Below are 27,500 nucleotides of genomic sequence, written 5' to 3' on the forward strand. Positions count from 1 at the left end.
GTGTGTGTGCACGTGCACGCTGTTATGGAGTGCGGTCTAACACAGCTTGAGTGGGTTTCTTTCAGGAGTCACATGACTGCCTGGGCTCCAATCTTAGTTCAGGTTTCGTTAGCAGCGACGACCTGGTCGTCATGACGTCATCCGTAACAGAACCACAATTTGTTCTGTGGACTTCTTCCTGTTTCTGCCCGTCACAATAAAAGCTTTCATCTCACACAGTTAGCGGCTCAGACTCTCTGTGATGTCATAGATCTGATACGTCAGTCTGATGTTTCCATCTGAACTTTGCTCTGAGCACATAACTGAAAAATAATGAAAACATTCTTTACTGGTTTCTGCACCGTTTTACCGCCGAGCCTCTCAGTTTGACCTCCAGCTGCACACAGAGCTTCTCCCAGAAGTCTCACTGGTCTCAATGGTTTTCTTTCATGTGTTTCCTGGTTTTTTGATGGCAGCCTGTCCTGTATTTGTGTTTTTAAAGGCGGTGTTCTTCGTGCTGTGAGAGGGAACCAGTATTTGACTTGGTTCTCTTGAAAGTGTTCAAGTATTAGTAAGGTGATCCTGCCTGGACTGTTCTCCAGCTGATAATTACTCGTCATGATGATGTCTGAGTGTCTGCAGCAGTGAACGAAATCTTTATATTTACACAGCAAAATCTCCAGTGTTAATTTAACACTGGAGATTTTGCTGTGTAGGCACCTTTTCATTGGCGAGCCGTCAGACACTAACAAGACTCTTAATTAGTGTTTTATTAAGGACGAGTCCGTCGGAACAGCCGAGCCACTTACAGCCCTGAAACGTGTAAAACAGAGAGCTGCTCGTAACTGTGTGTGTGTGTGTGTGTGTGTGTGTGTGTGTGTGTGTGTGTGTGTGTGTGTGTTCAGTCCCCACAGTACAGTTCAGGCGGCAGCTACGACAGCATGAAAATGGACTTGAGCGCCGAAGACTTGACCGTGGGGCGTCATGGCAGCCAGGGCGCTCCCGATGATGATGACGACGACCACGACGACCACGACGACAACGACAAGATGAACGACACGGAGGGCGTCGACCCCGAGAGATTAAAAGCCTTTAATGTAAGTGAGAGACGGCGCTTTGAATGACGTCCATCAACAAACGTTATGCTGATAAACAGAAATGTCGGACAGCTGTTCGAGGCATCGATCCAAAGCACGACACATCTGAACCTTCATCCACTTTTATTATCACAATCTACCGAATGATCAAAGCTAGCGTTAGCTGTGCTTCCAGACACTGCAGACAGGTGTTCACACGCTCTGCCCAGCAGAGACGAACAGCCAACGACCGTTTGCTTAGAGCGAAGAACAGACAAGGAGCAGAGGATGCTGATCACATCTGTGCATTGAAAATGCTCCAAAAGGCTCCAACAACACAAGCATGGTGCAGAGGTCCAGTTCAGCCTAGCAGACAGTCAGTCAATAGGCCACACCCCCTACAAATGCAAACTTTAAGACTTAAAACCATTTAAACAGGTGTTATGAGAACAGTCCAGCTGTTATCTTTGTCTTTGTTCAACTCCTCTCCAGTGTATGAACTGTGTCAATGCATGTAGGTATTACCTGTGTGTGCGCTCTCCTGCAGATGTTTGTGCGTCTGTTTGTGGACGAGAACTTGGATCGGATGGTGCCTATCTCCAAGCAGCCTAAGGAGAAGATCCAGGCCATCATCGAGTCCTGCAGCAGACAGTTCCCAGAGTTCCAGGAACGCGCCCGCAAGCGCATCCGCACCTACCTCAAATCCTGCCGTCGCATGAAGAAGAACGGCATGGAGGTACTGCAACATGCATGCTGCTCTTCTTCTTTGCTTATTTCTTTAATCTGTCCACCCTGGTGGTCCCTGCAGGGGGCGTCTGCGAGACGAGGGGACCGGTTCTCAAAGGTTAGCTGGGATGGTTGAACTTCTGTAGAGTCGCATTTAAAGTGAAGGTCTCAGATGCACTGAAGTGGTTTCTTCACTGTGACCTAAACACAAGGTCAGAAGGACGGGGGCTAAAGAGGACACGAGCTCAGGATAAATGGTAAATGGCCTGTATTTATACAGCGCTTTACTAGTCCCTAAGGACCCCAAAGCGCTTTACACATCCAGTCATCCACACACTGGTGATGGCAGCTACATTGTAGCCACAGCCACCCTGGGGCGCACTGACAGAGGCGAGGCTGCCGGACACTGGCGCCACCGGGCCCTCTGACCACCACCAGCAGGCAACGGGTGAAGTGTCTTGCCCAAGGACACAACGACTGAGACTGTCCAAGCCGGGGCTCGAACCGGATAATATACCAAAGGAACAGGTACAGGTGCCTGCAGTGGAACATGTGACAACGACACTCGGAGCTCGTGTCCCACGCAGTCACAGCGCGTCTCTGTCACGGTGCTCACGTCTGCGTCCACAGAGGAAGGTCAGAGCCAGGAGCTTTCACAGGTGATCATCACAGCTGAGTCTGAGCTCTGAAGGTCAATGTCATAAATGTAGTCTGAGAGTGTGGAGGACAAACTGACCAATCACGGCACAGTCTCTGCTGCCCCTGGTGGTGGAGACACACATGCTTGGATAGCTGATGTTATTCTTCATCATCTAAGCTTTCTTGTCCTTCATCTCCTGCTGTTTCATCTTCTTCTTATTCTGGTTCTTCCTCCTCATCCTCTTTTTCTTCTTGTTTTTCCTCTTCTCCTCACAGATCATCAGTTTACCTTCATCTTCCTCTCCCACCTGTAAACCTCTTATTTTCCATCTTCAGGCTCTTCCTCCCTGTGGTGCCCTCATTCTTCATCTCCACCTCCTCTTCCTCAGTGTGTTTTCCTCCTCGCTGTGAGCTGAAGCGGTTTGACTACCTTCTCCTGGACGTTTCCTTCCACTCTCACGATCACTCCTCATGTTCTCCTGCTGATCGCTTTTTTAGCTCGTTGGTTAATTGTTCTGTTTTTTTCTGCTGTGGATGATTTTCCTTGATGTTAGTGATGTGAACGTGATGATGAAGAACCCGAAGACTCTGACCCTGAGCTTCTGTTGTTTTCAGACCCGCCCCACTCCACCTCACCTCACCTCGGCCATGGCTGAGAACATCCTGGCTGCTGCCTGCGAGAGCGAATCACGCAACGCCGCCAAGAGGATGCGCCTCGAAGCCTACCACGTGAGTTCCTGCGGTGCTTCCACAGTTGTGTCCGACACAGAGCTGCTTTACTGACGGCTTCCAGCCAGAGGCGCTCTCTCCTTTCTGATCAGAAAACCCCGAAGGAACATCAGGGCTTCAGTGCTGGTGTCAAACATGAGGCCCGCGGGCCAGAGTCAGCCCGACAAAGATTCCAATCCAGCTCGCTGTGGAAAATGTGAAGCAGTGCATACATAGAGCTGATAGAGACCATTCACACCACAGCAACAGACGAGCAATTTAAGGTTCCTGTTTTTCAAAAAGTAAGGAATATAATCTGTGACACAAACCCGACTGATGACCACAGAACAGCAGCGCTGACACATTTCTGTCATTTACAGCAGCAGCGTCTCCTCATTATGCAGACACACACATGCTGTGGCCCCTGCACAGCCCTGACTCACAGCCATGTTTCAGGGACGAAATGTGCAAGACAGGGGCGAGGACAGGGTGGAGGACAGGGGCGAGGACAGTGTGGAGGACAGGGGCGAGGACAGGGTGGAGGACAGGGGCGAGGAGGGGCGAGGATAGGGTGGACGTCAGGACAGGGGCGAGGACAGTGTGGAGGACAGGGGCGAGGACAGTGTGGAGGACAGTGTCAAGGACGGGGCGGAGGACAGTGTGGAGGACAGTGTCAAGGACGGGGCGAGGACAGTGTGGAGGACAGGGGCGAGGACAGGGTGGAGGACAGGGGCGAGGACAGGGTGGAGGAGGGGAGGACAGTGTGGAGGACAGTGTCAACAGGGTGGAGGACAGTGTGAGGACAGGGGCGAGGACAGGGTGGAGGACAGGGGAGGACAGGTGTCAAGGACGGGGCGAGGACAGTGGAGGACAGGGGCGAGGACAGGGTGGAGGACAGTGTCAGGACGGGGCGAGGACAGGTGGAGGACAGGGGCGAGGACAGTGTGGAGGACAGGTCAGGACAGGGTGGAGGACAGTGTGGAGGACAGTGTCAAGGGGGGGACAGTGGAGGACAGGGGCGAGGACAGTGTGGAGGACAGGGGCGAGGACAGGGTGGAGGACAGGGGCGAGGACAGTGTGGAGGACAGTGTCAGGACAGGCGTGCGAGGACAGTGTGGAGGACAGTGTGGAGGACAGGGTGGAGTACAGGGGCGAGACATGTGGAGGACAGGGCGAGGACAGTGTGGAGGACAGGGGCGAGGACAGTGTGGAGGACAGTGTCAAGGACGGGGCGAGGACAGTGTGGAGGACAGTGTCAAGGACGGGGCGAGGACAGTGTGGAGGACAGTGTCAAGGACAGGGTGGAGGACAGTGTGGAGGACAGTGTCAAGGACGGGGCGAGGACAGTGTGGAGGACAGGGGCGAGGACAGGGTGGAGGACAGGGGCGAGGACAGGGTGGAGGACAGGGGCGAGGACAGTGTGGAGGACAGGGGCGAGGACAGGGTGGAGGACAGGGCGAGGACAGGGTGGAGGACAGGGTGGAGGACAGTGTGGAGGACAGTGTCAAGGACAGGACGGGGCGAGGACAGTGTGGAGGACAGGGGCGGGAGGACAGGGTGGAGGACAGGGGCGAGGACAGGGTGGAGGACAGTGTCAAGGACGGGGCGAGGACAGTGTGGAGGACAGGGGCGAGGACAGTGTGGAGGACAGGGGCGAGGACAGGGTGGAGGACAGGGGCGAGGACAGGGTGGAGGACAGGGGCGAGGACAGTGTGGAGGGACAGGGGCGAGGACAGGGTGGAGGACAGGGGCGAGGACAGTGTGGAGGACAGTGTCGAGGATATGGCGTTATTTTTGTGCCTCTATTCTGAGAAAATTTGAGTTTAATTTGAGCGAACAAAATTCCTTACAGTGTTTGCTATTATCGTACACACACACACTAACAGCCCCGCTCACCCAGTTGTTGGTGTTTGCTCTTGCATTATTATTAGTAGCGCTGTCAGCGTTAATCTCTGTTAGCGCAGATTCCCCGTGCGAGAGGCTGCACGGCGTCTACAGGTTAGCACGGTTAACTTGTTAGCGCCGTGCAGCCCCACGCACACGTTAATGCGATTATGGCGCTGACAGCACTAATTATTACCACTCCACTGGGTTTAGCTGCCATCACACCTGTGATGTGTTGGTTATCCATACAACATTCAGAGCTGTAGCTGGACACGCCCACGGCAGGCGGTGCCCATGATCATGAATATGTTTCGAAGCTGCTGTGAGTGCAGTTTGCGTTTATCAACTTTCCAGTTTTGGAAGTTTTTCTTTAATTCCATGAGAGAAAAATCCCCTGTCAGCATCAGCATTCCTGCTTCCTGTCCCCATCGTGCTGTTTTTATTTTGAAAAGCTCCTGACTTCCTTGTCCTTCCTCAGGATGAGCAGATCACTCTGGATAAGCCGTCCGGGGTCGGAGGCGTTCTGAGGGAGCCGGCGTCCCTCGCTCACTCCGCCTACTCATTGGCCGCCTCAGCCTTCTCCTCCCAGGAGTCCCAGCTCTATATCAACGGCGCTGGCCTCAGCTACGGTTACCGTGGATACCCAGGCCTGAGCGCCACCATGCAACACCCTGTTTCCCTGACAACCGGTGCTGCTGCTGCCGCTGCTGCTGTTGCTGGTCAGACCAACGGTAAGTGATGACACAAGCAGTCCATCTTTTATTTACAGATTGTTGGGTGTGGTTTCATCATCAAAGGTCCAAAGTTGAAATGTTCGGGTCCTTCCTGTGGATGTTTTCTCGTGTCAGGAACATATTTTATGTAATATCACATCGTTTCTAAGTAATGACATCATAATGTCGACCGTGTTCCTCTGCAGGCCCCACTGACCTCAGCATGAAGTCTCACTCCTCCACCAACGTCAGCAACTCCTCCTCTTCTGTTGCCGCCAACAGCCTCAGTGGGCGGGGCAGTGGTGGTGGAGGAGGGGGCGGGGCGTCGACCCAGCTCAGCCAGCCAGAGATCACGGCCGTGCGTCAGCTGATCGCTGGATACCGAGAGTCAGCCGCCTTCCTGCTGCGCTCAGCAGACGAGCTGGAAAACCTCATCCTGCAGCAGAACTGATCTCACACACACACACACACACACACACACTACCCCGTCACGTTTCCTGCGCCCTCGCCGGCCTCGCCTGGTTTTGAAACTGTGGCGACCGTTTGGAGGAAAACGGGAACCTGAGGCCGCAGCGAGGGCGGAGAATCCACCGAATCCTGCCTGAGAACAAAACCCGGAACGCCGCAGGAAGCTCGGCTCCTCTGCGGAGGCGCCTCACAATCACAGAGGAGGAGGAGCAAAGACTCTCTGGGGAGCTGTGGGGTCGATCTTCTTCTGGTTATAAAAACGACGTCGCGCTGAGGCTGTCTGTTTTCGGACGCTGTCCGTTTCTTTGTTGGGACGTTTTCTCTTTCGTGATTTTTCCGTTGGACTTTTTTAAAGTGAAAGAAGAAAAAGAACAGACTGTTCGTGCTCGCCTGTATATAAGCTCTCTGTGTCCTTCAGCACTTTCTCCTCACCTCTGACCTCACCCCGTCCTTGCCCTTGGCCCCGGGAGCCGCGCGCTCACTTATGCATCCGAGACGCCATTTTGACCGCCAGGAAATACCTCAGATCAGACCTGCCAATCAAACGCTCAGCTCCTGCAGGTGAAGCCGGGTTTCTCCGCCTCCTGATGTCGTCAGCGTTTCTTTCTTTTCTGAGGAGAGTCGTGCACGTGTGCGCAGGTTTACCTCCAGCTTCTATGAAACCTCAGCATCTGTCCCTCCTCCTCCTCCTCTTCTTCTCTCTGTTTGGACCTACTCTCCGGCTCTTCTTCGTGGACCTAAACCTCCTCCTCTTCGTCAGGCTTGAGGATGAGGAGGACTGCTCCGTCTTACTGTGTGTGTCTGTTAAACTCTGAGATGGCCATTACTATTATTGTTGTTATTACTATGATTATAATGATGAACTTTCATGTTGCTGCTGCTATTTTAAAAACCGGACCTTCTGCCATAGACCTGAAACCTCAACACAGCCGGGCGGTAGCTCGCCGCAGTGCCCGGTGAAAACGCGACCAACCGGCTCAGAGAGCGACGGTCCGATCCGGCGCTCCTCTCTATCCCGCTGGCTGCTTGGTCGGCTGCTTTCTTTGTTTTGCTTCATAGGGCTCGATTCCTGTCGTGTTTTGTGACTTTCTAACTGTGAATCTTCTTCTTTTCGGACCCTCCCCTCAGTTTGGAGGGCACGGGGAGGGCTGTACAAACTTCTAGTCCCGTGTAGATTAATACTATCTGTTTGTTTACTAGTGGGTAACTTGTGATTAGTCTGAGAGGAAAGTGAGGCAGCAGATAAGTGGAGCGGGAGCTCCTCCCTCAGGTTCTGAGCCATGTTGGAATCACTCCTGATGTTCTGGTCCCTGCTTACGCTCTGCTGCTTGAAGAGTTTGACGTTTGTGGAAATAGGATTTGCTTTCAAGTTAGATGAAAATCTGACCTCATTGTTGTACCTGTCTGTAAATTTCAGCTGCACCTTCCAACCCTGGAGCTCTAGAAGCTGCAGTTCCTCTGATGTCCTCTGGAGGCTCCAGTGGTGGGTCGGCCTCATAGACTCCCATGTTAAAACTTTAGAGCAGAGGTTAACATGCTTATGGGTCAGCAGTAGCTTCTGGACCATATAGGATACAAGACAGTAGCCCTAAGCTAGCTTAGCTTTAAACACTAGAAGCTGGGGGAAGTGGCTAGCTTACTCATTAGCATGTTATGCCCTGTAAAAAGAAGCCATACTAAAAAAAGAGAGAGAAAACATAACATGTTAGCTGGTGCTCTGTAAAGGAATAAGCAGATTTTCTGACCTTTAAACAGAGCCAGGCTAGCTGTTTACCCCTGCCTGCAGTCTTTGAGCTAAGCTAAGCTAGCTGTCAGAACATCAAACGTCCCATCAGGATCTCTGCAAGGAAGCAAGTTATTTCCCCAAACCCAAACTCTTCCTTTAATTCTCGTTCTCATCACCGCTGAGTACTTTTGTCTTTTGATAGCGTTGTTTAAAGATAATTATTTTTCATTATGTGAAATTTAGCTTCAAAGTGCATTTTGAACCTCAGCTCGTTGGGGTCTCGGGCTCGTTAAGGCCTCGGGCTCGTTAGGGCGTCGGGGTGTGGGCCGTCTGTAGGGCCACGGGCTCGTTAAGGCCTCGGGCTCGTTGGGGCCACGGGCTAGTTAAGGCCTCGGGCTCGTTGGGGCCACGGGCTCGTTGGGGCCTCGGGCTCGTGGGGCCTCGGGCTCATTAATTGGCGTGGGGTGGGTAGGCTGGGTAATTAGGGCCATGGCTCGTGGTGCGGCTAGTCCTACTGCAGGCTCTAAGAGTCTGGCCCTCTAGAGGCTGGCTCGGGCCTCGGGCTTCATTAGGATTGGGCGCGGTCGTTGAGGCTCGGCCTCGTTGGGGCCTCGGGCTCGTTAAGGCCTCGGGCTCATTAGGAGTTTGGGCCCTCGTTGGGCTCGGCGCTCGTTGGGGCCTCGGGCATTAGGAGTTTGGGCCCTCGTTGGGGCCTCGGGCTCGAAGGCCTCGGGCTCGTTGGGCCATGGGCTCGTTAGGCCTCGGGCTCATTAGGAGTTTGGGCCCTCGTTGAGGCCTCAGGCGCTCGTTAGGGACTTGGGCTCGTTAAGCTCCTGGTTTCCTGGATGATGCTCTGCTTCTATTATGGTTTCTACTCAGCTCGACGGTCATTTCACTGTAATTTGCTCCCTTTTTGCACAGCGAGGAAAGCAACAGTCATCTGTGATGTGAAGGGGCGGAGCCCCTTTGTGTGAGTGTATGCATGTTTCCTCAGAGGGACCGCCCCCAACCCCCCACGCCCCGGTCTGCTGTGAAGCAAAGGGGGGGGGCGTGGCATGACAGTTTTCTGTCATGCGACTGATAATCACCACGTTCACTGGAAGGTTTGTGATGGCAGCTCAGACCTCACAGCCTCCACCCAAACATCCACACCTTCACGCTCATGTGCAGCGACAGAAGCGCCCGAGCTTTGGGAAAAGTTTCACACGGAAGTGACTGAATTTGAGGTTTTGTTTTTGGAAAGCTGTGATTAAAGATCAGCGAGAGGAAAACTGGAGAAAAATATGCAAAAAAAAAAAAAGACGAGAAGAAGAGCAGGAGGGCACGACCTTTGACCCACCTTTCACCTCAAAGCATTTCAAAAGGACGATCAACACCGATGTCCAATCAAACTTTATCCGTCCTCGTAAACAGAGTTTGGGCCCCGGCGTCCCGTCCTGCTCTTCCTCCATCTGATCCTCACTGTGCTCTCAGATGCTGCCTCTGCTTCCTGGCTTTCGGAGTCAGAGCGACCCAGCACCTCTGGGTCACCTGGACCGGTCCAGGTGTGCTGTGATGGGCTGAACCGCTCTCTGCTGTCGCGGCAGCGTCAGCAGACCCGGGACCTGGAGGTGTGGCGATCCCTCGGACCGCGGCGGGGTTTCACCTGCACTGCTGCCGTTCCAAAAGCCTCGAAGCTCCCAAATGTTTGTGAGAAATAAACGAGATCCTCCCGTTAGACAAACAGCTGTTTGTTTACTTTGAATGGCAGCGTGCGATTGGTTTCCTGCTGTCGGGGAGGATGTCCTGAAGTCTCCAAACGCGTCCTTTGAAGCAGTCTTTCTCTGTGATCGCCTTCAGAATCGCCTGTACGGACTCTGAGGACTCCATAAAGTTCAGAGGAAACGCAGGAACAGTTCGATGCACTTCTGCTTTATGTTCCCGACTTCCTTTAACTTCCTGCTCACGCCAGGGTTGAATGTTCGAAGCCGTTCTGTTCATCCTCCTCGATACCTTCTGCTCCTTTGAAACGACCTCTGGCGACCTTGTTATTATTCGTCTTTTGTTGGATTTCTTAAGGAATAAGTTCATAAAACCTTTGAGATGGTCTGATGAAATCATCGCATCACTTCCTGTTTCTCAGAGAGGATGTTTCTGAATCACACACAACAAAAAGCAAATGACAATCTGCAGAAAGGTGGAATTTGCTCTCTGTTTGGTTTCCATTCCTGCTGTCGGCACAGCCGGACAGATCGGGAGAATGATCCCAGTGTTTTAGCCATACACCGCCGCCGCCGCCTCCTTCTCCGCTCGTTGTTAACGTCTCCACGGTCGAGTACATAGCAGATGCGTTTCTATCCAGTTTCTATTTTTTAGTATGACGTGATTCTTCTGATTTCTATATTTTGTAGTGTGATTAAAGTGGTCTTTTTATATTCCAGCAGTTTCTACCACACATTCCAAACGTGCACGTCAGCAGACGGGCCCCGGCCGGCGCCGCCGCGGATGCTGATCTCATCTTAGCTGTCCTCCACAGCTGCTCTGTTTTTAAAGGTCGTGTTGAGACAGAGGTGGTCAGTGTGTCACAAAGATCACGGCGTCTCGTCGACCTCTCGGGCCTCAGAGACTCTGGAGGTGGAGTCGATCAGTTTACGTCACATTTAGCGCCTTCTGTCTTCATGTCCACCTGTTTTAACTCCTTAAAAGGAAAAACCATCAGTCACAGCCTGCTGTGATGACGGTGAGTCAGCATGGAGAGCCCACCTGTGTCCACAGGTAACAGAAGCCTCCTGTCAGCCCCTCTGAAGGATGTTGAGGGGTCATCTTAAGGTTCAGGGTCAGGGTCATTCCTGCTGCTGTCACCTTTAGATCACTCAAAGGAGGTGCCAACCGCTCTTAGCACGGAGGAAGACGTGGCGAGGAGGAGGAGAGCTCGACCCACAGTCTGAGCGGTTTCCTCTGAACCGTCTGCCTCAGACGATCGGTCCTCAGGGACGAATTTAAAGGGGCGTGACCTCACGATGGGATCGTGCTCCCGGTCGTTCCTCACCCTCAGGTCAGCAGTCTGTGTAGAAGCAGGAACCACGACTCCAGCTGGTTCCTCTCAGTTTGTTTCCTTTTGGCTCAAAGACTCGAGTTTGATGAAGCGTGGAAACGCGCGCTTCACTCATTAAATCTGGCTGTCATGGCGGCAGGTTTCTAACAGATGCAGACATGGACATCAAAGTGCTGTGGAGGACGGCGTCTGTAGTCGCGATGCCAGTCAGGTCCCATCGAATCAGAATCTAAGCTCAAAACACGTCTTTAAGAAAAAAAGAAAGAAGGCAGACGGCGTTATGGAGCGTTTTTATTTTTCTATCTGTACGGCTTCTGTCAGAATATAAAGACGGCGTCCGGGCCGCTCGGTTTCCTGGTTTTCAGTTAGTGCTTTTCTCTTTCCTTCCCGTCTTTGGCTGACTTCTTTGTGCCGGACTCGTGACTGTCTCGACGTCCTCTGCCGGGCCTTCGTACCTTCAGTAATACCAATGTGAAACCTGTAACTCTCCTCATGGTTCGACTCAGTGGAAGTGTGATGTTTACATGTACAGATTTTTGCTATTTTTCTTTTCTGGTTCTTTCTGTTTTCATCTTCATGCCTCTCTTTTCCACTCCTGAGTTCCTCTCACTCCTTCCTCACACAGGGAAATGGGACTGAGACTAAATATGATTATCCACCTTTCACACTCTGCCCTTTCCCACTGTGGAGGCCTGAGAGTGCCAAAAGTACTAATGGCCTTAGCACCTTTAAATGCATCAACTAAGAAATTAATCTGAACTGTAATTCTCCTCTTTATTTCCTGTTTCATGTTGTAAATAAGGAAATAAAGTGCAAAATGAATGCATGAATAAATGAATGTAATTGGCACAGCAGCCATGTTTGGACCTGACCTAAGGCTCATTTACAGCTCAGGTAAATGTTTTGCAGGCTGTTAGTTTTAATTTAAAGCCTATTTTCAGTTCATCAGTGTTAGTTTTATGGGATTATGACAAATGAGAACATTATTTATATATTTTTATTTTCATTATTTTTAGTAGTGCACAGTTTGGTCTAGTTTTTAGAAGACGGCGATTTCCTGCAGGAGAGGTGGTGAGCCTGGCCCAGATGTGGTCCAGATGCCACAGTCACTGAAGCCGGGTCAAAGCCAGACGGGGTAAAGCTGTACAAAGGTGAATATGGACAGAAATGTTTGGGTTGATGCATTTAATTTTCTGTTAAAGTGTTGGAGCTGTTCAGTCACTTTGGCAGTTTCAGTCCTCCGTAGGGTCTGGGGGATCGGGTACTTCCTGTTAGCATCATTAGCGCTGAGTTAAATCTGCCACGCTAACGTGCTCGGTGAAGAAAGTCAAGGCGTTCCCGGGCGGCCTTCTGGGTGTGGGAGGGGGGAGATGTGCGATTGTTCGGCTCTGGAGGGGTGGGCTGCGGTTGACCCCCGACCTCTCGGCTGACTCCACGGCACACAGGATTCCAGCGGGGCCACGGCGACCCTCCGCGATCCGTGGGACACGATTCCTCAGTGAATGAAAAGCCATTTCGGGTCCCGGGCGTCGGGTCTTTAGTCTGTGAGTGTATTTAGCAAAACTTAAACTGCGGACGGCGAAACTCAACCTCAGGAACAGAAAAAAGGACATGACTTTTATAAAAGCAGCTGAAGGCCCATTTCCCTCTCTTTGATACCATATAAATTATATCAAATCAATTCTTTTTATATTTATTGTGTTTATTATTCTTCTATATAACAGTGGATACCTTTTGCAGTACCTGTGGCTGAATATTTTGATTCTTTAGAAAAGTGTTGATAATATATGTGAAGCAACTTAAAGGACGGAGGAAAAAAAAGAAGAAATCTGGGTTCTTATTCTTTCTGTTGATGACTACATATCACTCTGGTCCATGACGAAGAAACCAATGATTATACAGACTGAGCTTTCTTTGTGTGATGTCACTGCTAAGGCTGAAATGTTTCTGGACTTTGTGACCGTTCAGTTTGTTTTTGGTTTGTTTCCTCCCGAGCTGTACATCACAAAGCTAAATATACTAATAAAAACTGTGTGCTATCTATCAGACGTCAGCTTTCACGCGCCCTTATTTCCTCCCATCACGAATGCTGACCCCTCACTGCACCGCATTTACGTCGGTGGCTGCGGATCGCATCCAGAGCCGTTTGCAGGTTCGTCTGGGGCCTCTGACAGAAATCCGCTCAGTCGGATGCAGCACCGTGTCCGGGCTGAATAATCTGCAGCAGCGAGCGTTCGGATTAAAGTCACTTCCTGTTTGGTTTGGGAAGTCGTCGTAATTTGATCACATGACTTCATAGCACATTACACATCATAACACAGACTGTATATAAAAGATGCTTGGCTAGCACAGACTGTGTGGAAGCATCACACATACACAGAATAACATCCAATCACAATCCTGGAATCCTGGAGCTCCGCCTTCTCGGTCTGTTAGTACAGTGTTGGCCATGTTATCGGTCACATGATGTCATTAAACATTGAGTTTTTACTGCCTGTGTTCCTCAATAATTCGTTGTATGAATACATGTGTTTGATTTTACATACTTCAGCTGCACTTCCATGTTTATTTGTACTGGAAGGTTTCAACAGGCTCACTGCTGCCTCTGCTGGGCGTCAGAGGAACTGCAGGAATATCAATAAAATGGAGTTGTTAGAATTAGGCCACACTCACATCATTTCATTAAATATTTATTCTTTAAATGCTCAAATGTTTCTGACGTCTGTGTGGTGGCCCTTTGGGGGACTGCGATCCTCATATTGGACACCAGTGTGCTGCAGCTTAGGTTCATGAGTCACCCTGTGGGTGTGTTTGTAACGGCGGACTGACACCTGAACACCGGAACGTGTTGCGGCTGTCAGGTGAGTTTCAGATGCATCTGCTTCTGTTCCTGTGACGTCACAAAAGCTAAAACTTCCAAAGCAGGTGGGACACGTGGTCATCCCGGGTGTCCCGGGACAGGATGGAGACCCAGCACACACACACCTCCCTCCTCTCTCGCTCTCTCTCTCACGCACACACCTGCGGGGCTCCTCCCCCTCGGTTTGCAGGTGTGTGAGCAGCAGGAGGTGCGCAGAGCTCCGAACCCGATCCTCCGCGCTGTGCTCCGGTGCTCGACCCGCATAGCCTCGGTTTCCGTTTGCGCACTCCCGCAGCCGCCGAGCGCGTCCCGCCGCTCGGAGCCGAACAAACCGGTTCCTCCGGTCCGCCCGCCGGCGGGGCGGGATGTTTCCGGAGAGGGGCAGGCGCGAGCGGCAGGCGCGTGCGTGCTGGAGGACGCATTTCGGTGAGAGCGACGGGCCGCGGCGGGGACAGACCTGCGCGTGCCGGGATGGAGAGCTGCTGCCGCGCGTGTTTGCCGTGCTGCTCGTGCCTCTGGGACCGGATATGGCCCGGCCTCCGGTACCCCGGGCCCCGCGACCACGTCATCGCCAACCCGGCGGCGCACGCGGCCGAGATCCGCACCGTGTCCGGGGACATCCGCGTCCCCGCGCCCAAGAAGCGGCCCGCGCAGCTGTACGCGGCGCTCTTCGACTTCGAGGCCCGCAGCGACGACGAGCTGACGGTTAAGGAGGGCGACAAGCTGTCGGTGATCGAGAAGCGCGGAGACTACGTGCTGGCCAAGAAGCTCACTGGGAGCCTGGAGTCCGGCCTCGTCCCCGCCAACTACGTGGCTCTGCTGCAGGACGAGTTCGCCAAACACAAGTGAGTGACACACACACACACACACACACACACACGGGGGCGACCCCGCAGCTCGCAGTGATGGCGTCGACTGCTGAATGGAGTTAGGACGTCAGTGTGAACTTGAGCACGTTGACGGTCGTTTAAATGAATGAAACTTTGAGTTTTCAGATGACTTTCACTCAGAGCTTTGGCTGCATGTTTGTTGATGTGCAGCAGCAGATATTTAATCTGGAGTCAGTCTGTGTGCTGCAGAGAGAAACAGACTCTTCAAGATAAAAGCTGACAGTGAGACCGAAACTCCTGATGCTGATCCCAGCTCTGGTCCCAGCTCTGGTCCCAGCTCTGGTCCCAGCTCTGATGGGACACCATGAGGCTTGTTTTGGGCTTCCTCCAAAACTGCGACAGCCTCAGCGTCCCTGCAGCTTACAGAAAATGACATTTCAGGCTCTTAAAGACTAAAATTGATACTAAACAAGAAACTCTTTGTAAATTTGTTGGACAGATCTGAGAGTTTGAGGTTTTTCTGGTTTGGTTCAGGTTCTGAGTCTGAGGTAAAGTTAGGGCGGGGCCACAGTGACAGGTGACTGTGAAAATATTAGTCACATAATAAGATCCACCTAAAATTAGCCCACACCTTTCCACCTGACGCTGATGACGCACCGTGGGCCGTCTCCCAGTGCCTCCTGTCACTCTCCGGGACCTGTTTCGTTTTCCTTTCAGGCGCTGAGGGCCGGACACGGGAAACTACAGCCGTGTATTTTTCTGTTTTTCCCTGCTGTCAGAAATGCTGCAGAGGTGCTGAGTAGCCAAAGACACAAACCCTAAACAGGACAGAGTGATGCCATTTCATATCCAAAGGGTCAAAGGTCAAGTGCAAATGGGTGCTTTTTAAAGAATAACAGAGTGGATCTGTTATTGGTAGAACTGTGTCATGTGACTGCTTTCACACGTCAAAGTGACGTAAGTGTGGCGTGGAGCTGTGGGTGGGGCTTCAGCACAGTGAGCAGTCAGCAGAAGAAAGAAGTTTCCAGCGTGTTCTTCCTGTCATGTGATGGCATTTGTCTCCGCCCATCAGAGACACAACATGAACTCTTACTGAGAGCAGCTTAACCCTCATCCTGCTGCGTGCCCGTGGGTGCTCTGTAGTCAGACGTCAGCTGACCGTCCAAACGTTCCTGCCGTTTTCGACCCCATTTCTCCCGATTACATCCCTGAAAGCTAAAAAGTTTCGAGACTTTGTGTGCAGAGGAATGAAAAGCACGGTCCCGGCGTTCAGACAAAGTCAGGTGTGAATGTCTGAAGGTATCTGGCTGCCGACCCAACAGTGACTGCGTTTGTCTGACAGCAGAACAAGAGGACGAGTCGGGCTGCTGAAGTTTGGACTCATCCAAAGTCTGCAGAGCATCACAGCCCAGCTCGCACATCTGGACCCTTTAACAACCCCAGGAATGTTCATCACGATCTCAGAATCATCAGAGGGAAAATGAAGCCACGTTTTCAGACGAATATACCAAAAGACTAAAGTGTCCTCTGCAGGAAGGGAAGCCCATCAAAGCTAAATGAAGCAATCCAGACGTGCGGTTCAGATTTCCAGCTTTAATGAAGCATTAACAAACATTTCATTTATTCATTTCAGCCTTTATATTCCCTCATTCGTCCAGTTTCACACGCTCAAACCTGATTGGACGTAAGGATGAGTAACCCGCACACAGGCAGGCGTGGGTTTCTCTTCTGAGGCTTTCTCAGCTCTGCAGTGCAGCTGCTTTCAGGTGCTGCGGGTTTTGTGGGTCTTTATGCCCTCAGTTTTGTCTTTAGGGAGTTTGAGCATGCTCAGTTAGGCTGGGGATCTTTCTTTGGACACGGTGCAGCTGAGTGTTTCAGTATCTGACTTATTTTGCTTTTATGAGAATGGAAAGTGCCTGTGCAGAACTTCAGCTTTGTGATCTGAGCTGGAATCATGTTCAGCTGCATCAAAGTCAAATCCATTTTCATAACCATCATGATTCAGAGCTTTGGATCGCTTCCTTTCCTGCTCCGTTCACCCAGTTTCACCCCTTTCCTGTCTAGTCTGCCCACCTGTCTGTGCCCGAGTGTTAACTGTGCATTTTCAGATGCTTTTGTGTTTTCAGTCAGCTTCCTTTTTCCAGCCTTTCATGACCTTCTTTTCTACTTTGAGCGTCATATCAAGATTTCCAAGCACAGCTATCAAATGCAAATTCCTTTATCTCCTTAACTTGCTGGGAAATGACGTGGAAGCAGGCCACGCCTCCTTAGAAACACTTATCAGTTACTTTGAGCCTGTGAACGTGAACAGGAAGGCAGTTTGACTTTTAACACCCACTAAAATTCACCTGAGAATATCTGACCTAACATATGATAAGAATCTGGCATTGTTATGTAATCTAAATCAATCCTCCTTTGGATGAGAGGGCGGAGCATGAAATTACCAGCTAATGCTATGTAGCTCAGTTAGCATGGACAGAAACCTGCTCGTCGGCGCTCCGGAACATCCAAATAAAATCCGAAACTGGAGCCTTATTTGTACAGTGACCTCACAGCAGCCATGTTATTGGTCACATGATGTCATCAAAAAAGGCTCCAACAGCACAAACACGTCCAGCTCAACCTAGCAGCTACAGCCACCTGTGTCTCTATCCACCTGTCAGAGGCCACGCCCCCTAACAATGCAGACTTAATATAATTTAAACGTAGGCGACTTTTAAAAACGTGCTCCTCCGTACAGGTGTCACGTGGGAGGACCAATCAGTGTGTATCAGGCTGTAAACATGCTTATCTCTGCTGGACTCACTGCTGCCTCTGCTGGACGGCACAGGAACTGCAGGTTTTATTTTTCAGCTGTTTGGAAAAAGGTGCAGGTGAATCTTTTTACAAAACGTGCACATGAACCATGTAAACCTGAAACCAGGAAATGTTTGGTGTTCCTACTTTTTTGTCATTTCTAGCAGAAACGAATGATGGGTGAGTCAGTAATGAGCTCTGATGTGTTTCCCCCACAGCATCATTAAACTCTGGTTTACAAACCTGTTGCTGCTCGAGTTTGAGCTGGTTTCAGTGAAACCCGAGCATCGTGCCGCTCGGACCCGCCCTCTCTGATAACTTAAAGTAAATACAGGCAGGTTTGTCTGGGCAAACGGGCGGGACCGCACGGCTCAGTCTGTCAGACTGACCGGGCGTCACGTGTGCTTTTGTTCTTGTATGGCTTCACGTGTGACGCATTCTTCATGTCTGTCTCTTCCTTTCCTTCTCTCTCTCCATCCACTCCCTCCCTCCCATCATCCCGCCCACTCCGTCTCTGTGCAGGTGGTACTACGGGAACATAAACCGTGGGAAAGCGGAGAAGCTGCTGCTCGCCTCCCAAAACAAAGATGGCGCCTTCCTGGTTCGCATCAGTGAGAGTCACAGTGACGAGTACACTATCTCTGGTGAGTGAGCACTTCGTGGTGACCTCTGACCTCTTACAGACAAACTGCCTGATGTATAAAAAGTTACAGTTGGAGGAGAAGACGCCACGAGTACACAGCAGCCTGCCTTTAAAGGAAACTCGTGGGCGTCGACATGATTCTGGCCTGAGGACGCCACAGCCGGGGTCATCAGCCGGGCTGCGGACAGGAAAACAACAACCAATCATCTCCCAGTCTCAGTCAGATCCTCCCAGTAAAAGAGCCACGTTATTGTTGAAAACACAGACCAAACCAAACTGAACCATCTCACCGTAAAGTGACCCAACCAAGCTTCTTCCCTCAGAAACGCGTCCGTCAGAGGCCAGCAGAGAGTCGGCGAAGGTCTCCGTTTAAAGTACTTTCTAACACTCGAGGATTAAAAATGTAAAAGACTGGTTGGAACAGAGCCGACTTAAGCAGCTGCTGCAGGACTTTAATAACGTTTCATTTATTCACATTTATCAGTGCAGACCTGCCTCACACTCATTTATAACTGTAATAAGCAAGCTATCTGTAAGTTTCAGTGTTGAGCTGTTTTAGCCATCAGACCAGGTGGAAGCTGCTGCATGTCTCCTCCTCCGCTCCTGTCGTGTTCCCCATCCATCACCTCCTCCTGCCCTCCTCAGCACTGCTGTCAGTGAAGGTCTGCAGCCAGCCGTGATTGGTTGGTTCCTCAGTATGAGGTCATTCCTCGAGCAGCTTTTATTGCAGTACGATGAAGGCAGATGTTTTTTACTTGCAGCTGATTGTTTTGTGTCTGAATGGAGACTGATGAGAGTTCCACACACGGTGGCCTGGTTAAGACCAGTAGGCAGAGGTCAGGTGTGTTCAGGGGCATTTAAATCCCAGTAGTTTGGTAACAGAGCCGATATGAGGACCGGGTCGGCTCTGAATGCCAGTCAGGGACCGGTCTGGGACTAATCAGGGACCGGTCTGGGACTAATCTGGGGCGGGTCTGGGACTAATCTGACTAATCTGGGTCCGGTCTGGGACTAATCTGGGGACCTAAATCAGGAAGGACCGGTCTGGGACTAATCTGGGACCGGTCTGGGAGCTGGTCTGGGACTAATCAGGGACTAATCTGGGACCGGTCTGGGACTGGTCTGGGACTAATCAGGGACTGGTCTGGGACTAATCAGGGGCCGGTCTGGGACTAATCAGGGACTAATCTGGGACCGGTCTGGGACTGGTCTGGCACTAATCAGGGACCGGTCTGGGACTGGTCTGGGACTGATCTGGGGCTGGTCTGGCACTAATCAGGGGCCGGTCTGGGACTAATCAGGGACTAATCTGGGACCGGTCTGGGACTGGTCTGGGACTAATCTGGGGCTGGTCTGGGACTGGTCTGGCACTAATCAGGGACCGGTCTGGGACTGGTCTGGGACTAATCTGGGGCTGGTCTGGCACTAATCAGGGGCCGGTCTGGGACTGTGCTCGGCACAGGTGTGCACTGTGTCTGTCTGATAGATTCCAGGTGTCTTCCTCACACATGAAGGTTAGCCATGGAGTTAGGTCAACAACACAGCTTTTAGTACAGGCGTGAGCAGTCACATGTTAAAAATCATTAATATGCCAAAAATGTGACATGCAGACACATCAGGTTATAGCAGAACTAGGACGGGTCACAAAACAAGCGCTCTGCTGTAACACAAGCACATGACTGCTGTTAACATTCTCTGTCAGATATTCCTATAAATCAGCAGCATGTCATCGTCCTTTCAGACAAATGAAACAGACGTATTATCGTATTTGTTACTCGGTGCTCGTCCACGCTCTGCTCGACTGATTTTTATTGTTAAGCTGTGTGACGCCGTCTTTTCCATAAGGCAGAAGTGGAATTTCTAGAAGCAGGTAAACATGTCTGCTGTATTCACTGTGTGAGTCTGACAGTGTCACACGTCTGCTGTGTGCTGTGTGGATGTTTTGGGTGTGCAGAGGTCCACTCGCCGGACCGGTCTGACAGCAAAGGGACTCTTTGTGTGTCTGCTGTTCCTTTGTTTGTTTTTCAGCCACCTTAATGAAAGGTGGATGATGTCACTTTAGACTCTGCCCCCAGCTCAGCTGTCAGAGGCCATGACCCACAGTGGCTTAAAGTAAACATAAAACGATTAATGTTAAAGTCAGAGTTTTTACTTGTATGAAATAAATTAGATTGTGTCTGCTTTATTCTGATTGGACACGAGGAGCCAGGTAGACTCTCACCTTTCCAGCTGGAACACTAAGCTGATGTGTCGGCTCCTAAAACTCTGAAGAAAGAACATGAAAAAACAACGTGGGCCCGTTCTCCTTCTCTTACTTCCTGTCTTATAAGTCACATGTTCGTACTGAGCACGAGCAGTTTCAGAGCTCAGTGTATGTTTGGTAACCGCTGTGAACCCTGCGGCGCAGACTGCAGCCGTCCTCTTCCCATCATCCACACTTCCTTTAGGTTATACATCTATTAGAAAACACTGCATACATTTCTGTGCAGCTGACAGCAGGTACAGATCTGTGAAGCCCAACTAATATTAAAGATGACACACACAAACTCACAGATCAGCAGAACCAGTTTGGTGGACAGAGACTGGTGTATGACTGCACAGTAACCGCTGATTCTTGTGCCGGAGCTCAGAGATGCTGTTCCTGCTCCGCTCTGTGGGTTTAATGTCACAGGTGTGTCAGCAAACCCGGAACGCTAACGTCCGGTCTGTGGAAAACACTCTGGAAGCGCTGAGGAGCGCCAGGAAAGGGTTACCCCTTTAACTGGAACACCACTACTTCACAGCCTGCTTATAGAGTGGTGAGACAGTTGTTCATGTACAGAAGGATTATTTTGGACTGTGACTGATGCACAGCTCTTCTGTTAGAGTCCAGAGGTAAAATAGGAAGCTGTGAGTAAACAGAGTGGTTCAGCTTTAGCAGCTCATTGGTTGTTTCTGTGATGTGCATGAGCTCGCTGCGCTCTCAGAGCCACAGCAGCTCTCTAATCAGGATTAGGTGCTGGAGGATTTCTGGGATTTGTGGCCTTGAAGTTATTGTTACTGTGTCCTCCAGCTTGGCTCTTTCCTCTCCATCCTCTACCTTTCCCCCCGCCCCCCTTCAAGGTCCTTTCGGTCCCAGGGGGACGATGCTGCAGTTAGATGCTCAGTTTTCACTGTGCTAGTCCTGCTGAAATATGCATCATCAGGGCTCTGCACACAGCAGAGTGCAGCACAGCGAAGCTCAGTCACACATATAAAAACGTGTTCGTCTTCCTGGATGTCAGTACATGTAACACTGCTGCATATGTGTGCATGTGCAGCCAGTGCTGCAGAGCATGTCCACAGTTTCATAACAGGGAAAATCAGGAGGGTTTGAGTATTAAAAACGATCCTGTATCATTAACCTGTTTTTTCATGTTTAATTATGACTCCATATATATACTACACTGGAGGAAGCAGACCGCTTAACTGGCGAGCATGAATGAAGGTAACTGTGTGTCTTCCTGGAGTCTGATGCTGTGGTCGAGCTCGTGTGCCGACGTCCCCCCTGAGCGAGTCCTGGTGAGCCCTGAAAGCTGCATGTTTGGCCTCACGGCTGATGCAAAAATATCTGCAGAGATCACCGACTGTGCTCAACCTTTCCCCTTCAGGTTACTCTGCTGCACGTGCTCAGATGGCCATCGTCAGAGCCTCGTTAATGTCTGTTTCCTTCCACCAATCAAACATGGCGCTCATCACGTTACCATGATAAGCAGTACTTGCACCTGACGGCAGCTGACTTTACATGTCATAGCCTGCTGTTACCTGTGGATGAGGCGACCGTCTGAAGCTTGAAGAGGCTCTTCAGCCGTCGTTCATACAGGATCAAATGTATAAAAGAATAAGTCCAGTAGGCCTCTTTAGTCAGGCCCCGTGTTTGCAGGTTTTATTATTCGGACCAACAGCGCTGCCTCTAAATGCCAGAAACTCGGCTTTGCCTCACAGTAAATTTACTCCCATCATGAGTGCAGTTAAAGCACCCAGGATCTCTTCTATGTCCCATTGGTCTCGGAGTATAAGTAAAAACCTGATGATATAACCACATTAAGCTCCTCCCTCTGTGTTACAGCTCGGAGCGAGGGGAAAGTGTTCCACTTCCGGGTCCAGCGCTCCTCCATCGGAGCGTACCTCATCTCGGATAAGATCTCTTTCGCCACACTGGGAGAGCTCATCGCCTACTACCAGAAAAACTCTCGCAGCCTCGGCGTGCTGCTGGAGGAGCCATGCGCCCAGCAGGTAGGACTCTGAAACAAAAGCTTTTAGCTTCTCCTTGTGCCGGCTCCGACCTGCTGCGGGCGGGTCACCGTCGTTTACCTCGCAGGCTGAAACCTGATGGGCTTCGTTCTTGTTGAAGCTACGGCACATTTGTATTTTTCACACGTCGCTGCTACGAGGCTCCGCTTTACTTCTTTAAGTTACAGTCTTTATCTGACGCGATGACGAGGACGCGGATCAAAAACTGCTTTTAGTCGGAGAGCGAGCTTCGACCAGAAAAACGTAAACATGCTCAATCCTGGCCGTCCAGCTGTGGACGTTACATTTCTCTGTAACGTCTGCGTGGACAGAGCAGCTGATTGATAGCTGATACCTGCTCGCCACAGCATCCTCTGTCTGAAACCAGCAGCTCCTCCACGTCTGATTGGCCCTTACATTTATGAAGATCCACCAGTGGAGCAGGTTCACTGTAACGACTGAGTTCACAACAATAGAAGTACACAAACATGAGCAGCCTTCCAGCAGTCTGTAGTCACGCCGTGCTGCATGAATATGTGTTAATGCTGAAAGTGTTTGTACGCACATGTCTGACTCATCAACTGTATATAATTATAACATCATTATATGTAATCAATATAGTAAATAAAATGATGTTATTATTATATTTACCAAAAACAGTAATAATATTAAAATAAAGGCCCAAGTAACAGGATGACAGACTGTATATAAACAATGGCCATCTTCCACCTTGGTTTTTTAAATCTAGTTAGTAATGGTTTATATCTGCGTCATGTTCACACACGCTGTTACTGAAATGTTCGACACTAGACGCGCCGAGGCTTCGTTTTGACCTCATCACTCCCTACAGCAGGTGTATTCATCGAGCAGTGAGGCTCAGGCTGTGGGGCAAAAACAAAGGGATCACATGACCGTGTAGACCAGGGGTGGCAACTCCAGGCCTGAAGGGCCGGCGTCCTGAAGGGCCGGCGTCCTGAAGGGCCGGCGTCCTGAAGGGCCGGCGTCCTGAAGGGCCGGCGTCCTGCAGGTTTTAGATCTGGGTCAGCACACCTGAATCACGTGATTAGTTCGTTACCAGGCTTCTGGACAACTTCAGACATGTTGAGGAGGTCAGACATTTAAATCAGCTGTGGTGGATCACATCTAAAACCTGCAGGACGCCGGCCCTCGAGGCTTGGAGTTGCCCACCCCTGATGTATAACTGTGAGCCGCTGAGGACGCCACAGAAATGAGTGTAAAACGCAATCACACCATACCACGTTGCTTAGCAACATGTATTTTCCCCACACATGTTGATACCTGCTGTAACACGAGCCAGGCGACCCGTATGTGACCGATAAACACACTGGAGGCTGTGGCCACATAAAAAGATGAGTATTTAGTGCCAGAGGAACAGGTCACGATGTTGAGCGGGGCCACAGTGGAACCTGTGGCCGTGCAGGGAGGGGAGCTGAACTGAGGGCCCACAGTGACCCAACCCCACCAACCAGTGACGCTAAAGAAAAAAAGGATTTTATGTTTAACATTAAAACCATTCCTCTATTGTTCTGTGTATTAACAGCAAGTCAAAGTCAAGTAATTACATCATCAAACATCTGCATCTAAGACCCCTGGAAGGGTCCGCAAAGATGGTCACGGCCAACATGACATCGTGCATTGCCTGCATGAATGAGTAGCGTGATGCATGACCCGCAGGATGAGCTCTTCCTGCTTCTTGGAATCACAGGAATGCAGTCGCTGTGTTTTCTGTAGTCTCACCACAAACTGGTTTTTACTTTCATTTTAAACTTGAATGTTTAATGTTTGTGCCACTATTCTGAGCGCACGTAAAACAAATGTGCAAGTGTTGCATTTTGAGCGAAGAAAAGCTCAATTTGAGTGAACAAAAATATTATACACACACAAACACACACACACACACACAGTGTGTGTGTGTGGGGGGGGGGGGGGCAAAGTGCTCCTGCACAGTGTACCAGGGGCACGGAGAAAAGTTGTCGTACCATAGGCACGAGAAGTGCGTGCGTTTGTTTGTGTGTGTGGCAAAGTGTTTCTGAGCGGTGTACCAGGGGCACAAAAACAATGTGTCGTACCATAGGCACGAGCAGTGTGTGTGTGTGGATAATAGCAAACACTGAAACACATGTTTTGCGCGCAGCAATGGATTTTGTCCAGTCAAATTCAGCTTTTCTTCGCTCAAAATAAATTTCTCCTCAAAATGCAACACTTCCACCTGCACATTTGTCGTGCGCTCAGAATAGTGGCACAAAAACAACGCCACAGATTGGTTATTCCAGAAGCTCGGAGCTGAAAGCGGCTGGAGCGGTCCTCCTGACCTCTGACCTCTGAACTATAGTGCCTCATGTTACCGTTGGCTCCTCCGGCCCCTAACTCACACTTTGACAGTAAAGACGCTCCGTAGACAAAACATGTTTGAAGTGTCATAAACAAAGTAAAGTATGTGGAAGAGTTTCAGAATAAAAGCATGCAGCAGTGTAATTATGTCATCTGTGAGCTGCAGTCTGTCTTCATGCCTGCGATGGAGCAGAGCGCGCCAACGTTTCAGACCGCCACCAACCCCTCCTCCCCTCCCTGATGACATCAGCTGCTTCTGAAGTCTCGGCTCAGGTTAAATCGAAGCTCTGAAACAGATGCAGTGCAGACACAGGCGCCCCCTGCAGGCAGCAGGAGTCTCTGCAGCACTTTAAATCTGATGTGTTGTCTCCATTTGTTTAATGAACAGCTGATGGAACCAATGACTGACTATTAACAGCTTGGAGACCAAACCTTCATCCTGATTCTGAGCAGCACAACATCTCCTCACATTTGTGTCTTTACTTTTTAAATTCTCATAGGAGTAAAACCAGCCACCTCATTGGTCACTGAATAACTGTGGTCCACAAAAACACTTCAGTATAGACACTGCTGCTTATTACTGGTCCATAAATGATTACCTTTACAGTCCAATACTATCAACAACATGATTATAGCACAGTGAGGAAGCCTGAACGGGCCATCACAATCTCACCGTTTTCAAAATGCCGCCTGAAAAAGCAAACCCAGGAGTTGAAGAGGAGTTGGAGGAGATTAGGAAATCACTTAATTTCATGTCTGATGAACTGAGCAAAGTGGCTAAACAACTAATATGCTACATGACCTATTGGATGATATAAAACAACTAAAAAACTTGATAAAGGAGAAGGACAAGAAAACAGACAACTTGGAACAAAACACAAAAATGGATGACTTAGTCATAAGTGGACCGGAGATGCAACACTGAACCTCCGCCAGAGTAACGGCTGGCGGAGGTAAAGACGGTGACGATGCCCCGGCAGAGGAGCTGCAAACGCTTGAACAGCCAGTGATAAAATTCCTTCAAACGAAGAATGTACGTATTCAGAGCCATCATATCGCAGCATGCCACACGCTCCCCAGAAAGACAGTAAAACGAAGCCAGCTGTTATTCTTTGGTTTGTGAGTCGCAAAACAAAGATTGAGTTAAGCTAAAGGGGACGGTGTGTATTTAAATGAACATTTAATGAAAAAGGCTGCTGAAAGACAGGCCACACGCTGAGAAAACGAACTTCAAAACGTTTAACGATGCAGAGCACAACACGCACGACCCTGAAAGTAACACCGACCCCGATAACCAAGAACAACAATAACACTTGTTCTATACACACGACCAATTCAGTATGAATGTTAAAATGGAAAACGCATCGGTCACACATTTCAACAGTAGAAGCCTGTATAAAAATTTACTCTAAAATTACAGAATGTTTAAGTAAGTTAAAGTTTAATATAATTTCAATATCAGAAACAATGAGAAAGTTAGTGAAATGAAAGGATACGAATTATTTACATGAACAGGGTGAATAAAAAAGGAGGCGTTGTCGCTTTATATGCAGATAAAGTTCTGATTGAATGTATGTCAAGCACCACAGATGACGTATTGGAATGTGTTGAAATCCATGTTGGAAAAGCTGATGATATAATTATAAGTTGCATTTATAGGACACCAGGATCATGCTTTGACACCATCCATCCGCTTATCCTTTTCAGGGTCGCTGGAGCCTATCCCAGCTGTCATAGGGCGAAAGGCGGGGCACACCCTGGACAGGTCGCCAGTCTGTCGCAGGGCTAACACACAGAGACAGACAACCATTCACACTCACATTCACTCACACATTCATACCTAGTGACAATTTGGATTAATCAATTAACCTATCCCCACAAGCTGCATGTCTTTGGAGCCGGAGTACCCGGAGGGAACCCACGCAAACACGGGGAGAACATGCAAACTCCACACAGAAAGACCCCGGCCTGATGGTGGAATTGAACTCAGGACCTTCTTGCTGTGAGGCAACAGTGCTAACCACCGTGCCACCGTAACATAGCAGCAAGTACGTGCCACCGTACTTGCTGCTATGTTTAGCAACCTAAATGATAAAGAATTTGTGGTGATTTTAATATCGATTTGCTGAACCCAAATGTTCATCAGAAAACAGCAGATTTCATCAATGCAGTGTAGAGTAACTGCCTTTTCCCTGTAATTACAAAACCTGAACAAAACCCAACACGAGTGAATCGTTTCTGTCGTGTTAATTTGCTGATGCTCTCGATCGGTAGAACCAACGTCTGATTGTCAGTAAATTTATGAGAAACCTGCTGGAGTCTCTGTGCCGTTCATGAAACTGTCGCTGCTGTCCACATGCCGAGGCGTTGGTGCGTCTGCCTGAGAAGAACGAAAACGTGTTTTAACCAGTTTCTGGATCTCGATGCCACGCTGCAGGTTTGAATGGATGCACGTGAACGTTGTTCAGGTCCGTTAGCATCCAGAGCACGTGACTGACTGAGTGCAGTTTGAGTGGAGATGCTGCAGTAAGCAGCTGTCAGGCTCCGCCTCCCTGGTTAACATGCGTTTCCCGCCACGAGCCTTGTGTTTGTGGCTCAGCTCGTGCTGACGCGGCTCACCCTAAACTGCTGAGTCAGATGATGTTTGATTACTCGGTGTTTAAGGAAATGCGAGTGTGGACTCACCGTGTTGTCTCTGTGCAGCGGGAGCTGTTCGACATGGAGCCGTGGGAGAGGCCCAGAGAGGAGTTCAGGCTCCAGAGGAAACTGGGAGAAGGTCACTTTGGGGAGGTGTGGGAGGCTTTCTGGACCACAG

The 27,500-nt window shown here is 50.1% G+C and overlaps 2 protein-coding genes across 2 annotated transcripts in view; both read left to right on the forward strand.

Moving 5' to 3' along the window:
* The window catches only part of LOC102313489 (nucleolar protein 4-like), a 139,176-nt gene extending 130,950 nt beyond the window's left edge, over positions 1-8,226 (forward strand). The window contains exons 7-11 of the mRNA XM_005933201.3: positions 885-1,076; positions 1,603-1,791; positions 3,036-3,149; positions 5,491-5,743; positions 5,932-8,226. Coding sequence (XP_005933263.2) covers positions 885-1,076; positions 1,603-1,791; positions 3,036-3,149; positions 5,491-5,743; positions 5,932-6,176 — 993 coding nt within the window. The 3' untranslated portion in view covers positions 6,177-8,226. The remainder of the gene's footprint in view (positions 1-884; positions 1,077-1,602; positions 1,792-3,035; positions 3,150-5,490; positions 5,744-5,931) is intronic.
* A 422-nt stretch (positions 8,227-8,648) lies between these two features.
* The window catches only part of srms (src-related kinase lacking C-terminal regulatory tyrosine and N-terminal myristylation sites), a 25,874-nt gene continuing 7,022 nt past the window's right edge, over positions 8,649-27,500 (forward strand). Inside the window, exons 1-4 of the mRNA XM_005933202.3 lie at positions 8,649-14,658; positions 17,962-18,083; positions 22,170-22,336; positions 27,389-27,500. The exon at positions 27,389-27,500 is cut by the window's right edge and continues 36 nt beyond it. Of these exons, the coding sequence (XP_005933264.1) occupies positions 14,285-14,658; positions 17,962-18,083; positions 22,170-22,336; positions 27,389-27,500 (775 nt within the window). The 5' untranslated portion in view covers positions 8,649-14,284. The remainder of the gene's footprint in view (positions 14,659-17,961; positions 18,084-22,169; positions 22,337-27,388) is intronic.

The sequence above is a fragment of the Haplochromis burtoni genome, unplaced genomic scaffold (genome assembly GCF_018398535.1).
Source record: "Haplochromis burtoni strain Fernald_Lab_line unplaced genomic scaffold, NCSU_Asbu1 Contig_159, whole genome shotgun sequence".
In the NCBI taxonomy this organism is placed as follows: Eukaryota; Metazoa; Chordata; class Actinopteri; order Cichliformes; family Cichlidae; genus Haplochromis; species Haplochromis burtoni.